General features: G+C 39.4%; 3 protein-coding genes across 6 annotated transcripts in view; 1 reads left to right on the forward strand and 2 right to left on the reverse strand.

The window, feature by feature from the left end:
- Positions 1-8989, reverse strand: part of LOC116692344 (rho GTPase-activating protein 4) — a 9216-nt gene extending 227 nt beyond the window's left edge. Inside the window, exons 1-22 of one of the 2 annotated variants that reach the window (XM_032520550.1) lie at positions 8673-8989; positions 7021-7110; positions 6648-6819; positions 6276-6438; positions 5994-6056; positions 5779-5907; positions 5572-5700; positions 5100-5321; positions 4911-5012; positions 4154-4327; positions 3886-3970; positions 3666-3690; positions 3433-3532; positions 3259-3319; positions 2776-2853; positions 2555-2683; positions 2323-2428; positions 1830-2057; positions 1695-1750; positions 1390-1609; positions 1249-1294; positions 1-633 (exon numbers count right to left, since the gene is read on the reverse strand). The exon at positions 1-633 is cut by the window's left edge and continues 227 nt beyond it. In XM_032520550.1, coding sequence (XP_032376441.1) covers positions 460-633; positions 1249-1294; positions 1390-1609; positions 1695-1750; positions 1830-2057; positions 2323-2428; positions 2555-2683; positions 2776-2853; positions 3259-3319; positions 3433-3532; positions 3666-3690; positions 3886-3970; positions 4154-4327; positions 4911-5012; positions 5100-5321; positions 5572-5700; positions 5779-5907; positions 5994-6056; positions 6276-6438; positions 6648-6819; positions 7021-7087 — 2529 coding nt within the window. In that variant the 5' untranslated portion in view covers positions 7088-7110; positions 8673-8989 and the 3' untranslated portion in view covers positions 1-459. Of the gene's footprint in view, positions 634-1248; positions 1295-1389; positions 1610-1694; positions 1751-1829; positions 2058-2322; positions 2429-2554; positions 2684-2775; positions 2854-3258; positions 3320-3432; positions 3533-3665; positions 3691-3885; positions 3971-4153; positions 4328-4910; positions 5013-5099; positions 5322-5571; positions 5701-5778; positions 5908-5993; positions 6057-6275; positions 6439-6647; positions 6820-7020; positions 7111-7465; positions 7484-8672 lie in introns of those variants that run through there. The other variant, XM_032520551.1, reaches the window with a different exon arrangement.
- A 2488-nt stretch (positions 8990-11477) lies between these two features.
- On the reverse strand, positions 11478-14577 carry naa10 (N-alpha-acetyltransferase 10, NatA catalytic subuni). Of its 3 annotated transcripts, none has more exons than XM_032521393.1 (8): positions 14321-14577; positions 14064-14162; positions 13870-13928; positions 13713-13758; positions 13478-13593; positions 13300-13344; positions 12640-12724; positions 11478-12021 (listed from the first exon to the last, which is right to left on the reverse strand). In XM_032521393.1, the coding sequence occupies exons 1-8, from the start codon at positions 14339-14341 to the stop codon at positions 11839-11841; spliced, it is 654 nt and encodes a 217-aa protein (XP_032377284.1). In that variant the 5' UTR covers positions 14342-14577; the 3' UTR covers positions 11478-11838. The 3 variants fall into 3 exon arrangements, with proteins under 3 accessions (XP_032377284.1, XP_032377285.1, XP_032377283.1); XM_032521394.1 differs by having other exon boundaries at positions 11478-12044; XM_032521392.1 differs by having other exon boundaries at positions 11478-12030; positions 14321-14576.
- A 1864-nt stretch (positions 14578-16441) lies between these two features.
- zgc:158263 (ceramide kinase family protein) overlaps positions 16442-22027 on the forward strand; it is a 7251-nt gene continuing 1665 nt past the window's right edge. Inside the window, exons 1-10 of the mRNA XM_032521486.1 lie at positions 16442-16846; positions 18454-18549; positions 18777-18914; positions 18991-19119; positions 19226-19289; positions 19407-19552; positions 19640-19714; positions 20273-20425; positions 20686-20791; positions 21741-21844. Of these exons, the coding sequence (XP_032377377.1) occupies positions 16723-16846; positions 18454-18549; positions 18777-18914; positions 18991-19119; positions 19226-19289; positions 19407-19552; positions 19640-19714; positions 20273-20425; positions 20686-20791; positions 21741-21844 (1135 nt within the window). The 5' untranslated portion in view covers positions 16442-16722. The remainder of the gene's footprint in view (positions 16847-18453; positions 18550-18776; positions 18915-18990; positions 19120-19225; positions 19290-19406; positions 19553-19639; positions 19715-20272; positions 20426-20685; positions 20792-21740; positions 21845-22027) is intronic.

Here is a 22027-nt window from a genome sequence, read left to right on the forward strand (position 1 = left end):
GACTACCTCATTTTGGTAAACATTTTATCAATATATGTGTAATTTTTACATATATGTGCATTTGTGGACTAAAATCACTGAGCAAGTTTGTCTTGAAAAGGAAACCGTTGAATATTAACACCTGCACAGATGCAGATATAAAAGTCAAAAGTTGCATAACCACATTTAGCTGCACACAAACACACCTGTGCATTTCAAGTAATCCAGTTTCCAAATTGTACTGCAGGTCTGCAGTCACAGCAGGGTTCTGCTGTACAAAACATAAATTTAAAAAATAAATAAAAATAGAGTGGGGAGCCACTCTGTGGAAAGAAGCCTAAACCAATCACATTGACCTCAGAGAAGTGATTATGGGTAAGTGAGTTCAAATTTCTAGACAGATGTGCTGAAAGCTAGTGTCAGACGGCATTGCCCTCTACTTCATTATGCATCTTTTTTCATGTCATCTACAGATGCCTCTCAGTCCAGTGGAGCTGCTCCTCTAAAGAACCCTGCTCCTATCCCCTTGCGCCCATCCCTCTTTCCTTTCTTTTGGGGAGCTTGGGCAGAGGGAGAGGAGGCGGTGGAGGGATCCTGCAGCGCTTGCCGCGAGAGAAGTTCCATGAAGACAGAGTCCATCTGGCGACAAACCTCCTGTGAGATAAAAACAATGGTGAGTAGAGAGGAAAAAGAAAACTGTTATTTGCTTTCCCTTCTGAGTACATGAGTTTCTAATCAAGTTTCACATGAATGTCATAAAGTACTATTGTCATTAAATTGTAATTGGATGCTGCGTCGGAAAGACATTTTCATAAAAATAAAAGAGGGGTTGTAAGTTATCACTAAATTCAATACTATTTTTTTTTTTACTAATGCTTTAATAAAACTACTTTTGGGTTGCTAGGTTGTGAAAAAAAAAATATCCATCTTACTCTTTGGCTGGTGTTCTTTATCATTACACTTGATTTGTCTTTTTAGCTCTTTAGCTGAAAACCTGTCCAAAGGATGGTTCAACCACTTGCACTCTGGAAAAGAGCTGCAGAACATCTGGACCAAGACTCCATTTATTAGGAACGGCAGACTTCATTGTTGACTAGATTGTTGTAAAACGATTTAGTTGCAGATGACTTACTAAGAAATCCTCATCTTTATTAAAATAAAGCAGTTATAAATTATGCTTATTAAAGCTGTATTCAACTTACAAACCCTTTAAAAAGGGTGCCTTGTCACATAGTGGGTTCAGTAATTTAAATGAGAAACAAGACAGACCTTGTCTACTTTGACAATATCCTCAGAAGATGAATGTTCCTGCAATCTGTATGCAGAAAAAGAAATTGGAAAACCATTCATATTCATTTCCTACTCAAAAAATAAGTCAGTTCTAACGCTGCAGCATCCAGTGACACTCACTCTCTGCGCACATAGCCAGGAGAGTGGCCCCGCCGTGGTCCAAGGGGAATTTGGAGCATTAACTTTCCACTTGAAGCGATGCTGCCCCCAACTTGTTCAGCCGTCAACCTACTTTGGTCAATTGAACCACTGCTGTTGGCTCTAGGACGTTCTGCTTTTTTGTGTGTTGGTGCTGCACACAATCTTGCGCCGTTATCAGCTGAGGATCCTGTTTCCATCTCTGCAGAATACCACATTGAATTGAATAACACCCCTACAGCTTTAGAGAAGTGATAAACTAAGATAAGCACATAAAAAAACCATACCATCTTTGCTGTGGGTGTACTCTGCTTCTACATCTCCTTCTTCAATGATAGGCTCACTGCAAAGAAGGAACGCCCTCAGATATACATTCCACTGTTCATAGTAACCATGATATGCATATGAACGTCTTCTCTTACCTGTCCTCCTGTTCCAGAGTCATGCATTTTTCATACACGGGCCCTTGTACTTCGCTCTGGCTGGGGAAGATGCTTTCGTGCTGGAGGATGATGCTGTTCACCAGGGCGTTGATCTGAGGCTGCAGGGTGACGACATCATCATCATGAGCCCCTCTTACCAGGCTGGGGCCAAAACACACAGCCAGGTTGTAGGGCTGCATCATGTTTTCATCGCTGTACTGAGACACACTAGAGGGAGGGAGCAGAGACACAAAATTACAGAATGAAGGGGGGGGGGCGTGGTGTCAAATTTAAAATTGGCATAGTGGAAACTAAACCAACTACTTCCTGATGATTTTGTCTTCCGCTTACGTTTATCCAAAACATGTATGTTGCAAACGTATCAAAACCTACCTCAAGCCATCTCCTCCATAACCTGTCCTTTAAAATGTTTGGTGCCACATTGAAGCCATTTTCGTCATTTAGTTTGCTTTTGTTTCATTGCAGTACTCACTGGTGAAGGAATGCAAAGAGGTATCTCATGACGATGATGATGGGCTCAGGGTAGGAAGATATGACCATTTTGAACTGAGCTGCTCTCTCTGCCTCGTTCTTTATTTCTGACGACAAAAAAAAAATAAAAAAAAATAAAAAAAAAAAAAAGGTGAAGAAAGAAAGATAAGCTCCTTCCGTACACAGTCAGCCACACTCATTTGACATTTCAACACATGCACCCATACACTCACGGGCATGCGCCAAGAGTTGGCTGGTGCTGTCGATGGGGAAGAGAGGTTTCTCCAGACATCTGAAGTAGAGCTTCAGCACTCCAGCAACAGAGTCTAGGTCATATCGCTGCTCAGCCAGGGGGTCCTCTCCTGCAGGAGAAGCCCCACATTATTATTGCTCCAAAGTGAGAGGAGCTACTCCATAAAATTGAGCCATGCGGGTCATGCTAACACACACAAACCTCGCTCAAATGCATCCCTCAGGTTGTTAACCTCCATCTGAGATCCTGGCACTCTAAATATCCCTTCATGGTGGAGACCTGATGGACAGCCAGATTATCACAATTCATCAGTACTGTAAAGTAGCTTTTAGAGCCAATGCAAAATATATTTAAAGTTGTTATGTGTAAATGGTTATGCCATTAAAGCATCTTTCAAATAAAGTTTCTTTGTAGAAAAAAAATGGGACAGTCACGGTTAAAAAAACAAAAAAAGTCTGCTTCAGCCCATTCATGTCAGTGTTGCCCAGTCAGATGCAGCGCAGGAGGGGATGACATCGCTGTCTGCTATTCATTGGCTTCCTGATATGATCACTGTGGGTGCTAAATCTGGAAAGTTTCAAATTCTACACAGTGGCTTCAAGTCTTACTATATCTTTTTTTGTCTTAAGTATATTTTTGCAATAGAGCTGCTGTTATACTATTACTTCAGTCTTGACTACTCACCATTGAGGTTGATAAAGCAAATGCAACTTTCCACAACAATTGGAATCTGTTGTCCTGACGCCTGAATGGAAAAAGAAAATGTGATAAATTTCACAAACTTCAAGTCTAATACATCACTGATATCCAATGTGCTTGAATAGGAATTGGTGACAGAGTAATCATGATGGTAGCCACCTGTATGAAAGACAGCATGTCTCCACTAAAAAGTTTGTAGTTGTGCCTCAAATTGGCACTTGAATAATTCTTCCTGACACGCATTGACTTTCCATTGTGTCTGCAGAGCCAGATAATACGTCAGACACAGTAAGCTTTATTTTGTTACAGTTGTATAATATGCACAAAGTAACATTATTTACAATTAAAACAAGAACACAATTACTTAAAAAGAAAAAAAATTATAACTGTACCCAGGCTGTCCATTTGATGCTTCTGCTAGGAGGGCAAAAGGCACAAGACAAAAAACAAAACAAATAAATAAACACCAGTAAAAAGAAAATCAGGAATACACCAGAATAAATGAAAAAGGAACAGCAATTTAGTGAAAAAGAACACCCCCATAGTGCAACTGACACTTGAGTCAGCATTTTGTCTTTCAGCATTGGTCTGTATGAAATGCAGAAGTGATACCTTTTTCTACAGCCACTTTCAGCTGGTCATGTTTGGCTTGCAGTTTAGATACCAGGGAGCTGGCTAAAAGGTGCTCTTTTACTCTCTGTAAAATAAATCAGATGTAATTTAAAGTCATTATCATTCTGTCCCCATCGTTCAATGTGGTTCTCATGCGTCAACACATCTGCATATTCACCAGCTGCATACCATTAAAAGCTCCCTAAACACTATTCGGCTATATTACTAAAAAAAAAATAAAAAAATAAAAAAATAAAAAAATACTCACAGTGAAATAGAGGTTTTCCATTTCCTGCATGTTGGCCCTGCGACGGGCCACACTGGGCTTCACTGTCAGGTTTTCAGTGCTGCCCTCCTGAGACAAACCAGTGCTGGGCTCCAGATCATCCTCACCAATACTCTCCAGCAGGGAAGACTGGGCTGCCAACATGCTCTTTCTAGTCTGTGTAACAGCAGCAAGAGAGATAAACACTGAATATTATGCTTTGGCAATTCTGTACTGCAAAATATGAAGGTCTGAGGGGAACGGACCGTGATTAAAATTATGTTGCATTTAAGTGCCTGCTGGAGGGGCCAAAATGTTAAATGAGCATGTGTTTAAAACATACAAAAGATTAAAATATGATGGGCATGGTTAATCTTGACATGGACCAGCACATTTCAGGCTTTATCAAGGTACATCCAATGAGCCAGACTAGAGTTTAAGTGACTGACTCAAACTTTCACACATTCCTGCCATTTGCTGACCTAAAAGCACGCTGGCCATGTTTTGATTCATTTCTATAAAACCTCTATAAAAAAAATAAAAAAAGATTAAATTGGACAGTTGGTTGTTCTTTCTTCATACGTTTAATAGCTTGACTTCACAGCTTTACTCTCCACAATTCCCATCTACTTCAATAAAATAAGCTTAAGAAAGCAAGGAAAAATAGAATACATTTACAGCCAGGGAAGAACTCTGCCCTGGACTTGGGTGAGTTGATAGACTTGTAGATGTGTTGTGGTGGTTGTGTAACATACTCTACCTCCTCAGTTTCCTGGGTGACTGCTTTCAGTCTGGTTTTTATCTGTTTGAATCTGGTCTCTAGCTCGCATCCCATCTCACTCTCTGCACTGACCTCGGAAACCTGAGACACAGACAGAGAGTTGGTGCCAAACAGCAGAATAATACACAAAAGACAAACTAAGACACACACACACAAAAAAATACAGACCTGGTCTTCATCATGGGGCTGATAAGGGAAGCGAAGGGGCATACAGAAAGTGTTAAAGTGGTCCTGCAGGAGGGTATCTCTGTCCTGGCTCTGGTCCAGTTCTGACACAGTGCTTTGGAGATGCTGCAGCCCCGTTATTAAATTCTGCTGGGACCGCTGCCGACTGGACAGGTAAGCCTGCAGCACCCTGCCCAAAGATAGGTGATACCCTACATCTGCACACTAAGGGAGACAAACCATATTTCACACAATATCACATACATAATTTGGGTGCTTGAGATGAAGATAACATCCTTCAACATACGGTATTTTAAAATGATATCTGGTATAATAATCACACCATGTTGCAATGTTTTTAATGGTTTGATGATTGGCCCAATAGGGCATGGTTAGTAAAGGCCAACATTCAAAAACATAAATGAGAAAAGAAAAAAAACAAAAAGAAAACAACAACAACTGATGATCCACTTACATCTATGAGAGTAGAGATGTCTTGGAGGTAGTACTTATTTGTGGAGGCATTGGCTATAGCCAAGTTTAGGAGGTACTCGTTTCGGGCCTTATTGCACTTCAGGTAGATCTCCTTCACCTTACCTTGTCTCTATGGTACGTAAACAATTATCAATAAGTGGGTAAATAAGACATATATACAGATGATGCTACATAAAAGGGCATTTACTTTTTCTATCAACTTCTCCAGCTTCTTAGCATTACTCTGCTTCTGCTTTTCCTCTTGTTTCTCTGCCTCCTTTAGCTTGCCCTCTGCACACACATAGTCTGACTGGTACTGGTAGTATGTCCGCCACGCCTGCACACAGACACAAACCCCAATGCATTCTTTTTTGTTTGTTTAGGAAACGGAAAATGTTTCGGGTGGTTGACTTTCTCACTTACAGTCTGTAGCTCTGTGGTAACCTTGAGTAGTCCATCTTGTAGCTGAGTGCAGATGTCTTTACTCTGGGTGCAATACCAAAAACACCACAAAGTGAAATGGCACAACACAGATGGAACACAGTGAGCCACTGAATGTATTTTAATGTCAAGTGTTCAAGATAAATACAGGGGTCAGCGTTATAAAAGTAAAGTGGAAGCAAAGCAGTCAGGTAAATTGCCCTGTCCAGACTTGTTGATCCTAATGAAAGACTGTTTGGTAGATGCCAATGTTCATACTGGTACCTTCTTGGCAAGACGCTGTGTGTACTCCAGGCAGTGTGTGAGGGGCTGGATGAGGAAAGTGCTGCAGCACTCACTCAGTCTATTGTGGTCCCTACTTTCTTGGCGGGTCTGGGATAGCAGAGCCAGCCAGACCTGGGCCACCGAATTACTACTCGGCTCCTTCCTGAGCATGTGAAGATGGAAAGGAAGCCACAGGGATAAACAATTTGTAAGATACAACCAGGAATTCTTTGTAACAGCGTTCTCAAATGACCTGCTTGTTAATTCTGTATGTATGTATGTATGTATGTATGTATATATATATATATATAATATATATATATATATATATATATATATATATATATTTTAAGTGATAAGGATTGCCTTTACCTCTTGATCCTGGAAGTGAACCTTTCAGCAAGTTTCTCCAGGGAGCGGGCATACTCGCTTTCAACTTCACCCCGCCGCCGCAGGTAGTCTGTCAGATCCTGCAACTGCTGGCTCTTCTGCTCAAGTTGCAAGTCTAACACCTTCAATTGGTCCACAAGCTGGCAACGGATCTCTGAAAAAGGTGAAGAAAAAATGTGCAAGAAAGAACGAATAACAGACGAGGAAAAGAATACATACGAGACAATAGTATAATTCTGAAACCCTGTGGGTGAAAAACAGATTTTACTTCTTTTTCTTCACAGAAAAAGCGCATGTTGTTGAAAACGGGGTGTGACAAAGAGAGGGTTGTTAGAAAGGTGCAGATTTTTTTTACCTTTGATTTGTGTGTCGTAGTCCACTATACCAACCTTCTCCTTCCTGAGTTTTACATGGTAAGTCATTATTGCTCCTAATGGGTGGATTTCTGAATAAAAAGGAAGTGAATATTTTATTATCTCATAATGTTGTATGAAATACCATCTCTTCTGTTCCTTTTTTTTCTCTTGCATATCATAGTGTACTTTCTGTGCATGCAAGCTATTCTGATCTTCTTTGCTGGACAAAGCCTGACACGCGCACGCACGACCTATAACCCACTGCTGCACCAAAGCATGCCTTTCTAAAACTTCACATTCAAAACATCCCCTTACAACCCCCCCCCCCCCCCCCCCCCCCCCCCCCCCCCCCCCCCCCCCCCCCCCCCCCCCCCCCATCCCACACCCAGACCAAGCTAACTTCCTCCTACCACAGAAAGAGTGAAAAGAGCAAGTTCATCTTACTGTAACATCTTCAAACTGGTCACCTGCTGCAATGTTCTACTAGAAAACTAAAAACAAAAAACAAAAACAGTTGGCATGTGTGCTGCCTGCTGCACTGGTCACACTGCACAATTGCTTGAGGTACAAAAATAGCTCTTGCAACATCTAGTTTTAGGGTGAACCACAAGACACTCAGTCTGTGGGGATGTTTGAGACTACATGTGGTTTTACCAATAATACTCAAATTTTTGATGCAGTCATAATATATCCTGTATTTTTCAGATGCTCTCCACCTACAACACCTAGTTACCCTAACTGTTTGACTGATAAACTTTACATAAAGTATATTCCAGTTTAGGCTAAGTAATTGGGCAAGTTTATCCAAATGAGACTAGGCCTTAGACAGAATAAACATCACAACTGACAGTTGGCAACAAAAAAAACAATGTTTTTCAGATGATCGACATTTTATCATGTATGACAGAAACTAGTGTATATGGCAGTCGTTTAAACATATGATAATCATCTGGCAGGCCTTCGATGTATTGAGAATGAACAACTCAGTTGCTGCAATATATCATTTGTTAGGACAACATTTAGCACACATCAGAAAGGGGAAGAAGACTAAAGTTTGTTTCTTGCTGGATCATAACCCATACACACATTCTCTCTTTTTACCCCTCAACTTCCCCTTTTGCAAAAGCCAAAATTTCACTCATGAGCATTATCTTCAGCTGAAATGTGCACTAGTGTCCACTCCATTCCACCTGTGACATTTACCAAATGACCTGCTAAAATCTATATAAAAGTCCCAAAACTCCTCTTATAAAAAGGAGAGTGTCTCATTTTTCCAGTCTTTCTCACACTTTTCCATTAGCCCTTTTCATTCTTTCTCAATGTGATCAGCAATGAATCACCACCTCTTGTCATCACAATCTGCTGCAGTACTTTATGAAAGATTGTCTTAAGTTCCCCGCAACTGGTTCTTCATTTGCTATACTAGTAATTCTGGGTGTTTCACTTTAGGTTCTCACAAGTACCAACACATAGCTAGATGCTGTCTTAGCCACGAGACGTTGATGTCCTGAGGGCAATATCTAGCGATCCTTCATAACAGCACTTACTTCGTAGTAGCCTACAGAAATATGTTTATTAGAACTAATTTGGCAAACGGTCTTGTTTTGGTGAGACGTCAGTAAGATTAATGAATATTTACAAAAAGTCCTACCTGGTGGGAGCAGTCCTGACTAGTTTCTTCTCCAGACTGAGGCAACTAAATATTGCCAGTTAATAGCACAGTAAGCTCTCAACTGTTTCACCTCCCCCTCACGTTGGACACGGATGGATGTGGGTGGAGTGGAACTCATCTCTCTCTGACTCGCGCGCACGCGCGCACAGCTCTACTGCTCAACACTCATCTCACTCACACGTTCAGTTTCAGGCATTACTGTGCAAGGGTGATGAGGAGTAAAAATCTTTTCAAGACTCTCTTTCATGCTGCTTCTTGAACTCCACAGCAGGTTTTCAGTCCAATCAGACACCAGCTGTCTTCACTGATCACTCCCTCTGCACTGGTCATTCAGAGGCTCCTAAGTGAAATCAGCTGCTACAGTGTTCAGTTGGAAAAGAAACCTCTTGAATACTCAGAGTATATTCTTAGCGCAAGACTGGCTGCCACTATAATCCACAACCTGCTTGCATACCGCATGACCGGTTTTATGATGAGTAATGTATGACTGGTACCCGTGGAAACAAATTGTATCGAGTAAAACAGCAAATAGCTAAAAGTGTATTTGACTCAACAACTTTCACACATGCATGCCCTGGTAGCAAGACGGGCAAAACATGTGAAACCACTGCTGCTATTAAATTAGAACTCATTTATCTGATCACTGTGGGAAATTGTTTTGAATATATCAGCAGTGTTGTTGTCTTCTCACCTCTTGCTAAAAAGCGTAAAACAGCATGGTGTTAAAGTGCGCTATATGTCATTTGTGAGTGTGCACAGTTTTCTGCTATTACTGCTGTCACAGTTGGTTCTTTCTCTCTCATTCCTGTTTCCTTCCTCTAACAGACAGTAGTAATCAGTTTTAAACAATGACTAAACAAAAGGATGGCCAAAAGGAAGAAAGTTTCTGTCTCACTTTACTTTACAGTACATTAATATGACGTTCTAAGACATACTTTGTTTCCAATTAGACCAAACTAGAAGTAATGTGTTTATTATTTTATTATTTATTGTACGAGGAATACCTCTTGAGATGTGGCATCTCATTTCCGAAACACATAAGACAAGACTTTACCATACAAAATACACATTCACTTACATACAAGCTCCCCCTAAACTAGACAGTAAATGAATAGCTATGCCCTAATTATACACCATACACCTAAACTATGCTGTAATTAGTTAATTATTAGTAATAGCAGTAAGCTTTACTTTGTATCAAATTAAACCAAAACTGGCCATACAACTAAATGATACTGTAATTAGAAACTGCATGTATTGCCATGTTAAACCGTCAATTAATATAACTGTGCAAACAAATGAGGTGGTTTAATTTGATACAAATTATGACTTATTACATCTTATTAGTGTACCGTAAAATAAAGTGAGACCAAAGTTGCTAGTCCTAATGTACTGATTGTTTGATTATAACTTTTCATTTTAAAGCTTTCACAAATTTAGAACCTTGAAACACCAGTTTACATTAAATCATTTCCACAGCATCTTTTAGCCGAGCTGTAGCTAAGCGATATTACAATCGCTATGACAATGTTTTCAATACTTTTAACAACTTTCCTAAACTCTTAATGCACCAACACACAATTCACAAGAGTTAATTTCATGCTCAAAATTACACATTGTAAACTAAACTCCAAGACTAATTTTCAAAATACGATAATACACTAATACCATACACTAAGTCTACTGAAACAATGGAAACATGTCTCAAAATCAAATAATTCTTCCAAAACACTAAAACATGTTCTCTTCCAACAGGAACATTTAGTCAATCATAGAACAATATCATACAAAACACTAACATTAGGTGGAATTACAGAAACCGCATTATTTTATGTGTCAGGTCTGCCTTTATACAATAGACAATAGTGATTGTATTGATCCTAGATTGTGTTTTGCACTGCAGTTTCTCTTGAAGCCTCTCTACATTTTAGTTTTGTTGTGTTTAGTAAATGCATGCATTTTGTTTCTTTTGCTCCTGTAATTCAATAAAAAAACATGAATGACCCATCTCAGAGTAGCTTTGTACAGTACAATGTACAATTTATGAAAAAAGGGAGCCAGAGATAGAATGGTCCTGGTACTCCTCTTCCTCTCCCTCATGAAGGCATCATTCTTATTTTCAGTGTTCATCTATATTGTTCAAATGGGTCCTCCTTTACTGTATGTGCTACCGTATGATCATGTGATTGAAGAACCTCCACACCTGAATGTGTTTTCTTGATGGGAATCAGCTGTGATTGATCTATTTGCATAACTTTAATCAGCTGTTTCTCTAATTTAACAATGGAATAAAATTATATATTTGTGTTTCAATTTACAATATGCACAGCTGTTCACTTTAGCCTCTAAGTTAGGTTCAGAACATGATGTTATCTGTTCTGACACAGAGTGTAAAACCATTTGCAAATTTGTCAGTACAAAGCCATTGTTTTGGTCTTGATTGAGCTTGTGTGTAAAAGAAGTAAAAGCATTTTAAATTTGTGTGAACTGCATTTTTTGTCAAAGCAACAAGAAATGTGTTAAATGTATAGCCTACACAGACCGATGATGTTCTGTGTTAAAAGTTTAGTAAAGTTGTTTAAAGTTTTGAAAAAAAAATTCAGTGTTTTGACTAAATATATTTAGACCTTTCATTGAACTTCTTAGAAGTAGTAACTATAAAAAATATACATTATAAACCCACATTAATTACTGACTGTTACCATAATATCATGTACTACACTCAGAAATAAACAACTGAGCAACTTCTAGGATCACTTACTGAAATAAGTGCAATACCAAAAGTATTTTTTGAAAGATTTATTTGCAGTAATTCTGTTAAATAATTAAGAGACCAGATTGAGGCAATTTGAAAAGTACAAGTTTTAAATTCTCTAAATCTTACGGAACACTTTTGGTAATGACAACTGCAATCCAATAAAAACATTGAGACCAGTTATTCATTTTAGTTTCATTTAAATTTACGTCATTATCCAAGACGTTTTGTTCATCACTGCAGTGAAAAGCAAGAGTGAAGAAAAACAGAGATGGTAATGTGGAAAAGGCTTTGACGCACAAAAAGTCACAGTTCGCAAAGCCAGAGATATTGTCAAAAAGAGATAAAAGGAAGCCAGGGATGAATTTAAAAATGTCTAGGACCGCAGAGTCATTGTGAATCAGAAGAAGAATCTTTAACATCTGTGCTTTCCGTTGCCTCGCTGACTTCACTCAGCTCTTTGCTCTCTCCTCCACTGTCTCTTTCGTTCTCCCTCTCCTGGTCACCGGACCCGGACGGGCTCTGACCAGACGGAGCCTCCTGACCCGAGACACGCACTCCAGGCTTTCTCAGCTGTGGGACATATTAGACGAAAACACCACATTCACGGTTACAATCTGCTCGTCTGAGTTTAGTGGTGTTATACGTCCCCTGAGGTCACTAGAGTGATAATCATGTCAGTGTAGCACTAATCTATATTGACAACAATTCATTTACGGGATTGCTCCGGTGCCGCCAAAAGATCCACCGGATGTTTCTCATTTTTGTCCCGATGTCCCTTACCGTCTGCTGTCTTTGTGAAGGCATTCTGAACTCTGGTGGATTTATAAGGACTATGGGGGACCGCTCCTCAGATCTCTGCGGGTAAATCGAGACAGCCAGCTAGACTATCTGACAAATTGGAGTTTTCTGTTGCACGACTGAAACAACTTTTGAACAAACATCTTCCACCAAAACAAGTTTCTTCCTGAGGCTATTTTGCAGAGGCACTGCTCTTGCGTTTGGCCAAAGACAATTGCAATTGGTTTTAAGAAATACCAATAAACCGGAGCATATTTTTCTTCTTTCCCGGAATGCTGTGTGGACTAGCCAGACGTTCCTCCGCAGCGCTGTGGAGGAACGTCTGGCAATGCAAGACTAGTGTAGCACGAATGTGTTGCCATAGTGGCTAAATTTCGAAAATCGAGTCACCTCATCAGCCATGTGGGCCAGGTCTCTCTTCATGGCGTAGGCATCCTCCCCATCTGCATAGTATTTAGGCTCTACCTCACTAATCCTGTAGAGGAACAACAATATATTACATTAGTCAGGACAAAATAAAACAGAGGGCCATGGCTGCATTAAAGATGCAGAGGTTATATTCATTGGGGTAGGGGGTTGAGTTGCTGACAAGTGAAAAATGAACACTTAAACATGACCAAACCAACTATATCACCAATAGCCTGAAACCACTTGCGGACAGTTTACAGTTCAATAGCCTCATCTCACTTAGAGCATTTAAACATTTAATGCAGGGTTAAGAGGCTAGAGCATGTAATTGCTTTCCTGGCTAGATACTGATCCTGTGGACCTTTTTTTTTAATGGTTTACTTGTGTGTTGTTGAGAACTTTGTATTGCTGCTATCTTGGCCAGGGAATAAGATTTTGTAATATCAATGGGACTTACCTGGTAAATAAAAGGTTTAATAATAACAAAATCAATATCCTATTACCAATATATCTGCAATAAGCTGATAGCCAGATATATTGGTCCAGCTCTACTCATCAGTGTTTTTGAAAAACCGGGCTATACTACATGAGTACATACTGTACATTAACACAGAAATAATACTGGCACCGAAATAGACTTACTGGAATTTGAGTGTGTTTGAGTACAGGTGCAGGGCTGCTCGATTGCTGCAGTGGGGAGAAAATATTAGTAAGTCCCTTGACAACAGTAACATTAACACACAGTTGAAACCTGAGCGCATATTGGAAACAGGGAACCACACAACAATGTATCTAGTCCACAGCAAACTGTTCACAGTACCTCTTGCGAACATGGAGTGAGACATATTTAGCATTGAAGTTTTCTATCATGGCCCGGCTGGCCTGGTCCATCAGCTTCTGAGCCAGGCCAAGACGCCTGTGGGAACGCTTCACAGCCTGGAAGACACAGATAAGGGGTTTATTGCCACAGATAAACCAGACGAATATCTCAGTACAATAAGAGTGTGATATAAATATTTGAGGAGATGTATAAGTTGTCTCTCGTTCAGACTCACCAGAGATGTGATGTGTCCATGGGGTACATCATCTGGGTCCTCCTCCCTATGAAAAAGTCACAAACGTTTTTTGGAACACATTATTGCATATGCACACACACTCATCTCCTCTGTGCAACTAGTGTTAGATAAAAAAAAAACAGGGTCAGATACTCACATCTTTGCCAGTACATATCCTACAATTTTGCCATTTTCGTCCTCTGCAATGTACGAAAGCTAAAACGATTTATATATATAAAAAAAACAACAACAGACAATTAGTGCCAGACATTCACATATAGCTAACGTTAATGATGTAGATGCTAAGAGCAGTGGTATTGGCAGGAACATGATAAGTGCACAGTGAATCACCTGAGGCCAGGACAATCCGTGATAAAAATAGTATTTCATCTGGTAGTTTTCTGGAAGGCACAGCAGATTACAGTGCTGCATATTCATAAGGTCCTCCGGCTGAAAGAAAGAAACCGAAAAGGTGCATGACATAATGACAACCACTTCATCGGCAATTTCGGACAGCTAGCTAACTATGCTAGTTTAGCTAACTATGCTAGTTTAGCTAGCAGTTAGTAGAAACAGCATGGCTGTCGAGATGATTTCAGCACGCTTACCCTTGCGTTTCGTATGTTCATTTTGTTAGTTTCCTTGTTATTTGGACTGTGGAGACAGAAATAAAATATGATACACGTATCAATCAATTCATAATAATTACACTACAGGATTTTAAATAGCTTGTCTCGCTAACTAGCTAGCTAAGTCGAGTGCTAGTAGGTTGCTAGCAAGGAAGAAAAGGGAGGAAGGACCATCAGACATTTCCGGTCAGAGTTTGAGTTGAGACTTCACAGTAAAAGTTGTAACACTTGCGTGAGTGACATAGACTGTAATATTAACGGTCTATGGTGAGTCATGAAACATAAGTGACTTTTTATATTTGTTACTGCTGTGGGCAACAGAACCCCAGAGCCCCCCGAAACTCCATATCCATTGTTTGCCAATTAGTTTGTAGCCTACAACTTTGCACCACGAGAGTAGGCTACAATATCAATGACATGGGTTATTACCTAACATGAAACTATTGGAATCTGGTTGTAGCTTACTTGATGAGAACTTGAGGATTTAAGCTACACAATGCAGAGAGGGCGGGAGTTGGTGTCAATAAGGACAAAAAATAAAATATTTTGCCCTGGAGCCTCTATCAAATCAACACATCACTACATTGATACCAGGTATCTGTTATGATTTAGGAAAATAGTTTTATTTAAGACTTTGGGATATATCCAAGCTAAGTCTTAAATCAGTCAGGACAAGAAGTCCCAAGTCTTGTTACAAGTCCTTGAGGGAAATTCCATGACAATTCAAAGGTGTTTCAGTTGTTTTCCCAAGTCTCTCAGGTCTCTAAATGCTGATCATCAAAATTACATGGCATTTGATCAATAATCATACTTCCTATTATTTTCCTTCCCATCCCTTTGAAGTATTTCAAGCTTGAGAGTGTTTTTGCATAGATCAAGCTTAATCAGACCCTAATAATTGAATATTCAAGGTATGTGGCCATCCAAGTTCTGTCTGTCCCTGTCCTATTTTTATATAATGTTCTGAGATTTTATCAGGTCAAAATTCCAAAAGGCCAGATCTCTGGTTAAAGCACTGTAAAATCTCTGTGATGAAGTCCACAAGGGCCCATATTATGTTTTTGCCTAGGGGGCCCCCTAGTGAGTTAATTTAGCCATGGTTGGTTGGCACTATAAACTACAAATACTGTCCTGGGAGTGCTGATTAAGGTTTTCCCCTGACCAAGGGAAATGTCTTATACATATGTAATAATAATATTAATAATAAAATAATAATGATAATAATAATAATAATAATAATAATAATAATAATAATAATATACACTTTATGATAGACTAGACTCCAAAATAAAGCTACACAAAAGTGTTTCAGGATATGTGTCCAACATTGAACCTTGTTTCTGTTCATTACCCTTATTATACAGAAAAAGAAATTTTTAACCATCAAAATGTGGTTGGGAACTGTCATTAATGCAAATAATTAGCACTCCGAATTCAATATAATTTGGCAATCTATTATTAGGCACCATGCCTCTTTAAGTTAGAAGGCCTACAGCCTACTTTTGCACCATTTCACGTATCAGAGAAATACAGGGAAATTTGAGTGACAGCTTGGTATTGTAGATCTTTTTTTGCCTTTTCCCCTGTTTTTTTCCTCCACAAATTATTTAGTTTAGTTTTTATTGTTATTATTTTTTTCAATTACTGATTTAATGATAGCCTACCTTTATAAGACATCTTTTGGCTCTATAATTGCTAAATTGAGAAACAACTGATTCATCATTGTTATAGGTCTTTGTCAAGTAAACTGCTTAAAATTATAAACATTAAAAATAATATTACAGAATTGCATTTTTATAAGTGAAATTGTCATTTCAAAGGGCTCACTTTACTGCTTAACCCTATTTATCAGCCCATTGGCCTGTATTATGGGCCTGCTGTATACTATGAATCTATCTACTGAATATACTGTATAACCTATCCAATCCTTACAATCACAAAACCATACTGCTGTAGGCTATACAATTACCAAATCCCATAAACACGCACAGTAACTGGCCAATATGCTCATATTTCAGGTAAGGTAGGCTACTGACATCCAATCAGCAGTGCGACATGCAAATCGAGCAGGTGTCAGCAGGGAGGAGGTGTAGAGGAAACGGATATTTGTAGACTAACACCCGTGTGTCAGGCTCTGCCGGTAATATTTTACAGAAATGATGGCATAAATTTATCTTGAAAAAAATATCTTTACATTATTTCAGAATTATATGAAAACTTTCCCAAGGACTTTGGTATGTTGTTGACTGATGGCGAGAGGAGATTGCCAACCTGCTGCGGTTTGTCAGAGATGCAAAAGTTATGTCTGTAAAATGTGATCATAAACGTTTTCCGAGATACGGGAAAGAGCGACGCTGTGGCTAAACAAAGCGCTTTTCAAGATGGAGACAGAACTGAGGCTGGAGTCGAGTTTGTGGGTCGGGAATAAAAGATACCGAGCGGTCCTATCGGGCTGGCATTTCAACTGGACCGAGGTAGATAAGAAGGATCGCGACAAGAAAACAAGTGGGTGGCTCTTTTCTCTTCTAAACATCAGTCGATTTATAATTAATATAACATTAGTAACTATTTACTTTTTTATTTAAATATAATAATATACATGTAGGCTATGAAATGCATACACACACACAATAGATATGTAATAAATGCACACACACACACACACAATAGATATGTAATAAATGCACACACACACACACACACACACACACACACACACACACACACACACACACACACACACACACACACACACACACACACACACACACACACACGCACAGGGAAGTACTTGGGCAGTTGTTGCTGTGTAACACCATAAAGCCATAACCTGTTTCCTGTCTTCACTGAACTGGCAGAACATGGTGATGACAACAAGACAGTATTCATTAAAGCAGCCGAGGAAACATCACAAACAAAACAAGTGTTACACCTTACATGTCATTTTGGACAATAGGGAGGGTTTATTTAAACTTATTGCTGCTTTCAGAAAGCGTGAAGAACAAGTTTAACAGCACTAACCTGAAACAACCTGAGACACTTCACTGAAAACACCGCACATTATATTGAGAACTCGCACGCTTCCTTCTCAACCCCATCCTCAGTCTGTATGCACACAGAGTGTTTTCTGGAATATGTTGTCACCGCACAGAAAAAAGACATATGTGTGTCTTCTTTGAAACACACACTTGTGTCCCTTTTTAAAAAATAACATAATGATAGATTCTAACACTAGAGAGTGCAGAGGCATAAATATAGACAGTGCAAGGAGTGCTGTTGCACTTGGGCCCATGGGGTGTGGGGGCCCATAGAGAGCGGGCCCTGCAACAATTTGTTGGGCAGAGAACCCTTGCGAGCAACTAAGATTGCTGCCTTGGAATTACACCTGTGCTCTAAGAACTCTTTTATATGGTAAAATAGTCAGTTGTAATCTATGATACAAAATGATATGCTAATTCTACATAAGCAATAACAACTATTAAACTTAAATGAATCATTCCTTATTTCTTTCATATTTTTTGTCATATACAGACGTGCAATGATGATTGGGTAATATGTAGCCTATGTTGATGTTGTCCAATGTCAAGTCTCAGTTTGATCATGTGACGAGACGATATGATAACTAGTTTAGGCGCAAAATTTGTAAAGATTGACAAGCTGAGCACGTCTGCAAGTCGAACATCTAATGGTGTGTGTGTGTGTGTTTGTGTCTGTCCTCAGAAAGGAAGAAGCCTTGGATAAATGATAACATTTGCAGTTGTAAAAAGGAATGTAGAAAAGTGCAGCGCGCATGTGGAAAAAATATCTGGTCTCCAAGTACATTACAACATTATGAAGGAGCAATTATTACATTATAACAGTATAGTTAAGTATGCTAGATACAGTATTTTTCCAAACCTGTTTCCAGCCTGTCAACATAACCCAACCAGACCCTCTTTGTGCCCCATGTTGAAAATAATGCTGAGTTGGAAATGTTATCTTATTTTACTGATGAAGTGGTCAAATAGAGCCTTTAATACCACCAATCCCACTTACTCCAATACCAGATGATGAAGCATAACTCCCCTATTAGTCTACTGAAGTTATTGCTGTGTTTGTCTGTGTGATTAAAGTTTCAGTACCTGTGGCAGAGGTGGTTGGAGTAGAAGAGGGTCGGGTGGAGATCCTGCCCCAGAAGTCAGTCGAGGACACAGACAAAGATTTTACAGGTGGGTTCTTTTCGGAGACTCTCAGGTATCACAAAAATCAAGGCCACAGTCAATGCTTCAGTAATTTATATCACAGTCTGAACCATTAAACATCTTTTTCTTTTTAAAATGATACGAGAACATGAGTGATTTGGAAACATTTGCACAACACACTAGTTTTACAATATAGTTAAATATGTGCCTGTTACAGCATGTTTTTTTTTTCTTTATCTATCATTTACCTCCAGTATTCTACGTGAAGCGCAGCGGCAGTGGGAGTTCTTATGGGTTACTATGGAGACTTGGCCGGATCCAGTTCAGTTGCCCCAGTCGGGTGCTCAGAGACCAGTGGACGAAACACCTTAGAATTGCTCTCAAAACTCACAGTAAAGATGGATAATTAGGAAATCCTGCAGTTTGCTAGCACTGAACAACTTGTAATATTCCAAATCTTTCTTTCAGGTCCGCTGCGTCCCAACAGGCTTTTGGTGTTTATCAACCCATTTGGAGGGAAGAAGAAAGGAAGAAAGATCTACCATTCTCTGGTTGCCCCTTTGTTTGAGCTGGCTGGTATCAGCTCTCATGTAATAGGTAAGAAACAACAAAATAGTGTCTCATAGATAACCTTAGAACTGCTCAACGTAAGAAATAGTTAATGAAAGTGATTTGCAGTCTAATCATAACATTTATTGTTTAGTGACTGAGCGGGCGAACCAGGCCAGAGACCACCTCCTGAAAAAAGACCTGACAGGCTTTGATGGGTAAGAGCTATTAGCACTTTCACCACAGTGTAAACACCGTGGTATGTGAGCATTACAACAGTTAAGCTCTCTGGTAGGTGCTTTCACAACAGAAACTCTTGTGTTTGTTTATAACAGTGTGGTGTGTGTGGGTGGGGATGGCATGTTCAGCGAAATACTTCATGGTTTGATTGGGCGGACACAACAAGAGGCAGGCCTTTCTGAGAATGATCCCGCTGTCACTTTACAGCATTGTCCGCTTCATATTGGCATCATTCCTGCAGGTAATGAAAGTTATTAGTAAGTATTTATAAACTGATGGGGTTAGAGCAGTGACACACACTGAACCTGTTCTTTTGCATCTACTGTAGGTTCCACAGACTGTGTGTGTTATGCCACAGTGGGAGTGATCGACCATGTTACTTCAGCTTTGCACATCATCATTGGTGAGGAAAGATTTTCAATCAAGTAATTTACTCTTTTTTTAAATCAACATCTTATAATACCTAAACAGTTTTGTCAACTCTGAGCTCCATAGTTAAAGGTCCTTTATTTTGAAAAGTGAGATTTCCTTGTCTTTTTTTAATTATAAAGCATGTCAAGGTGTATAAATACTGTGAAAGCATCAAAACTCTTAATCCACAGAGAACTGCACATAGCCCATACTGTTCGGTTGTGATGTCACCACTGTACTGTACAGTATATACAAAAGCTACTGTGGCGTTACAGTTATTCCCCGGCAACGATGGTGCGGAGTATCTGATAGCACGTATGTGGAGGGCCAGGAAAGTATGACTAATCAGAGTAGATTTATCAGGAGGAGCCTTTTAGACAAATGGTCTTACAGGTATATTCAGAAAGACCGAATGAGAAAAATAAATGTTTTTTTTAACATTCAAGCATGTAAACATGTTCTAGTAGAAACACAACATGCAAGTATGAACCTAAAAATGAGCATGATATGTTACCTTTATTACCTTTTTATTTCCTACAACACTTTGCAGGAGACTCTCAGCCATTAGATGTATGTTCAGTCCATCAGGCTTCTGCGCTGATGCGCTACTCAGTGTCTCTGTTGGGCTATGGCTTCTACGGTGACGTACTGGCTGAGAGTGAGAAACATCGGTGGATGGGACCTCTCCGATATGACTATTCAGGTCTGGACTGATAACTCATTTTGAGAACAGAAATGGCCGCGTGCTGAAATACATAAGATGCTGTTAGATTCTCTCTATATATTTTCAGCTTAAAGTTAAAATATAATTATGAAACTGTCACTAAAGAGGAAAGGACTTCATGTGACGTACATTTAAAAAAAATACATGTACGTCACACCACATTTGCTCTCTTTTTAAATGTTTTATACAGATCTAACATACTGCATTTTCAGCTAAAATAATTGCCATCCTTTGTCTAGGCACCATGGTGTACCTGAGCAACAGAAGCTATGCAGGCATAGTTCAGTATCTACCAGCAGACCCGCTGCTCTCCAGCCCGAGAGATAGAACACGCTGCCTCTCAGGGTAAAACACCAACTACTCACAAGAAACTGCACAAAGAATGGTGTATACACTGTGCAATTATTAATAATAAAGACTTTCAAAAAAGTACGGGAAAAAAAATTGAAGTTTGCACACCAGATTGTATTATACTCTACTCTTAAACTTTCAAACAACCACAGCGTAGTTATAGTATAGTTAGTTATTCGTCAATTACCAAGGATTTACTGTTTGCATGTGGTTTTCCGTACTTTTCCTGTATCACAGAGGTGCCTTTAGAATCCCTGTTCATTACGTTTCCGGTGTTATGTGACTGTGATTCAGCTATGTTAGATGAAACAAAACTTATATAAACACCATCACCACAGGGGTGTTTTTATGTAGCATTGTTCCATGAGTCCCATTTGTTTGACTCTTATAAGTGACTCATCCTAGATAACAAATGTAATGACCATGAAAACATGGTTATAAAGTGGCAGGAAGAAGCCCATAAAAACATATGAACTCCCAGAAATTATGAAAGCCCGTTGTACATGTTTTGGTTACTAATCTTAGCCTCCATTCAGTGAGTCTTCATTCTTATCTAAGCTGTCGGTTGAAAGTGATCTTATCCTTGGACACCTTAAACCCTTTTAATGAGGAAGAGAGAAAGTGTCCTTGGGAGTAGTATCATTATTATTAAAGCACCAGTGGTTCAAATTCACTGCTACCACCTCCAGCAGGGACTCAGGTGTTGGGTGCACCTTAAGGAGGGTAGCAACCAGGGCAAGAGGAACTTGATCTAAATGAAAGGTGAGCCTCTGTCTTCTGTTAGAGTGTACAGTGCCTTGGTCTTTGTCTGGTCTTTGTCTGAGGCAGCTGCTTCTGGCTGTCAGCAAATGCTTCATGATGCTCTTATGAATGGGTTGAGGTGCTTGTTATTTCAAAGATCTGCCAGCAGAGTGAAAATAATTGTGTGTGTTTGGGTGTTTAGGTGCAATGTGTGCTCCAGAAGCACAGAAAGACTTTTTCCCCGCTCTTCAGAATCGGGCTCCTTGTACAGCTCCCACTTCAGGCAATTCAGTAGTGACTCAGAAGGTAATAACACAGACACACATTGAAGTCTTGTGTGTTTGTATATTTTAGCCAATTTAACAGAAATACAGTATTCACTTTAAAGCATGCAGCTTTTTTGCTTGCCAAGTTGCACAAAATGAATCTTCCCTCCAAAATTGTTTTTAAATTCTTAAAAGACTCATTCTCCCAAAATGCACCACAGAG

Source organism: Etheostoma spectabile, chromosome 7 (genome assembly GCF_008692095.1).
Source record: "Etheostoma spectabile isolate EspeVRDwgs_2016 chromosome 7, UIUC_Espe_1.0, whole genome shotgun sequence".
Taxonomy (NCBI): domain Eukaryota; kingdom Metazoa; phylum Chordata; class Actinopteri; order Perciformes; family Percidae; genus Etheostoma; species Etheostoma spectabile.

Excerpts from the sequence above, each read along its gene's own strand:
- naa10 (XM_032521392.1), bottom strand. The coding sequence starts at position 14,341 with ATGAACATACGAAACGCAAGG. Across the intron at positions 14,163-14,320 it reads TGAACATACGAAACGCAAGG|CCGGAGGACCTTATGAATAT; the intron begins GTAAGCGTGCTG and ends TCTTTCTTTCAG. Across the intron at positions 12,725-13,299 it reads TCAAACACACTCAAATTCCA|GATTAGTGAGGTAGAGCCTA; the intron begins GTAAGTCTATTT and ends GTTCCTCTACAG.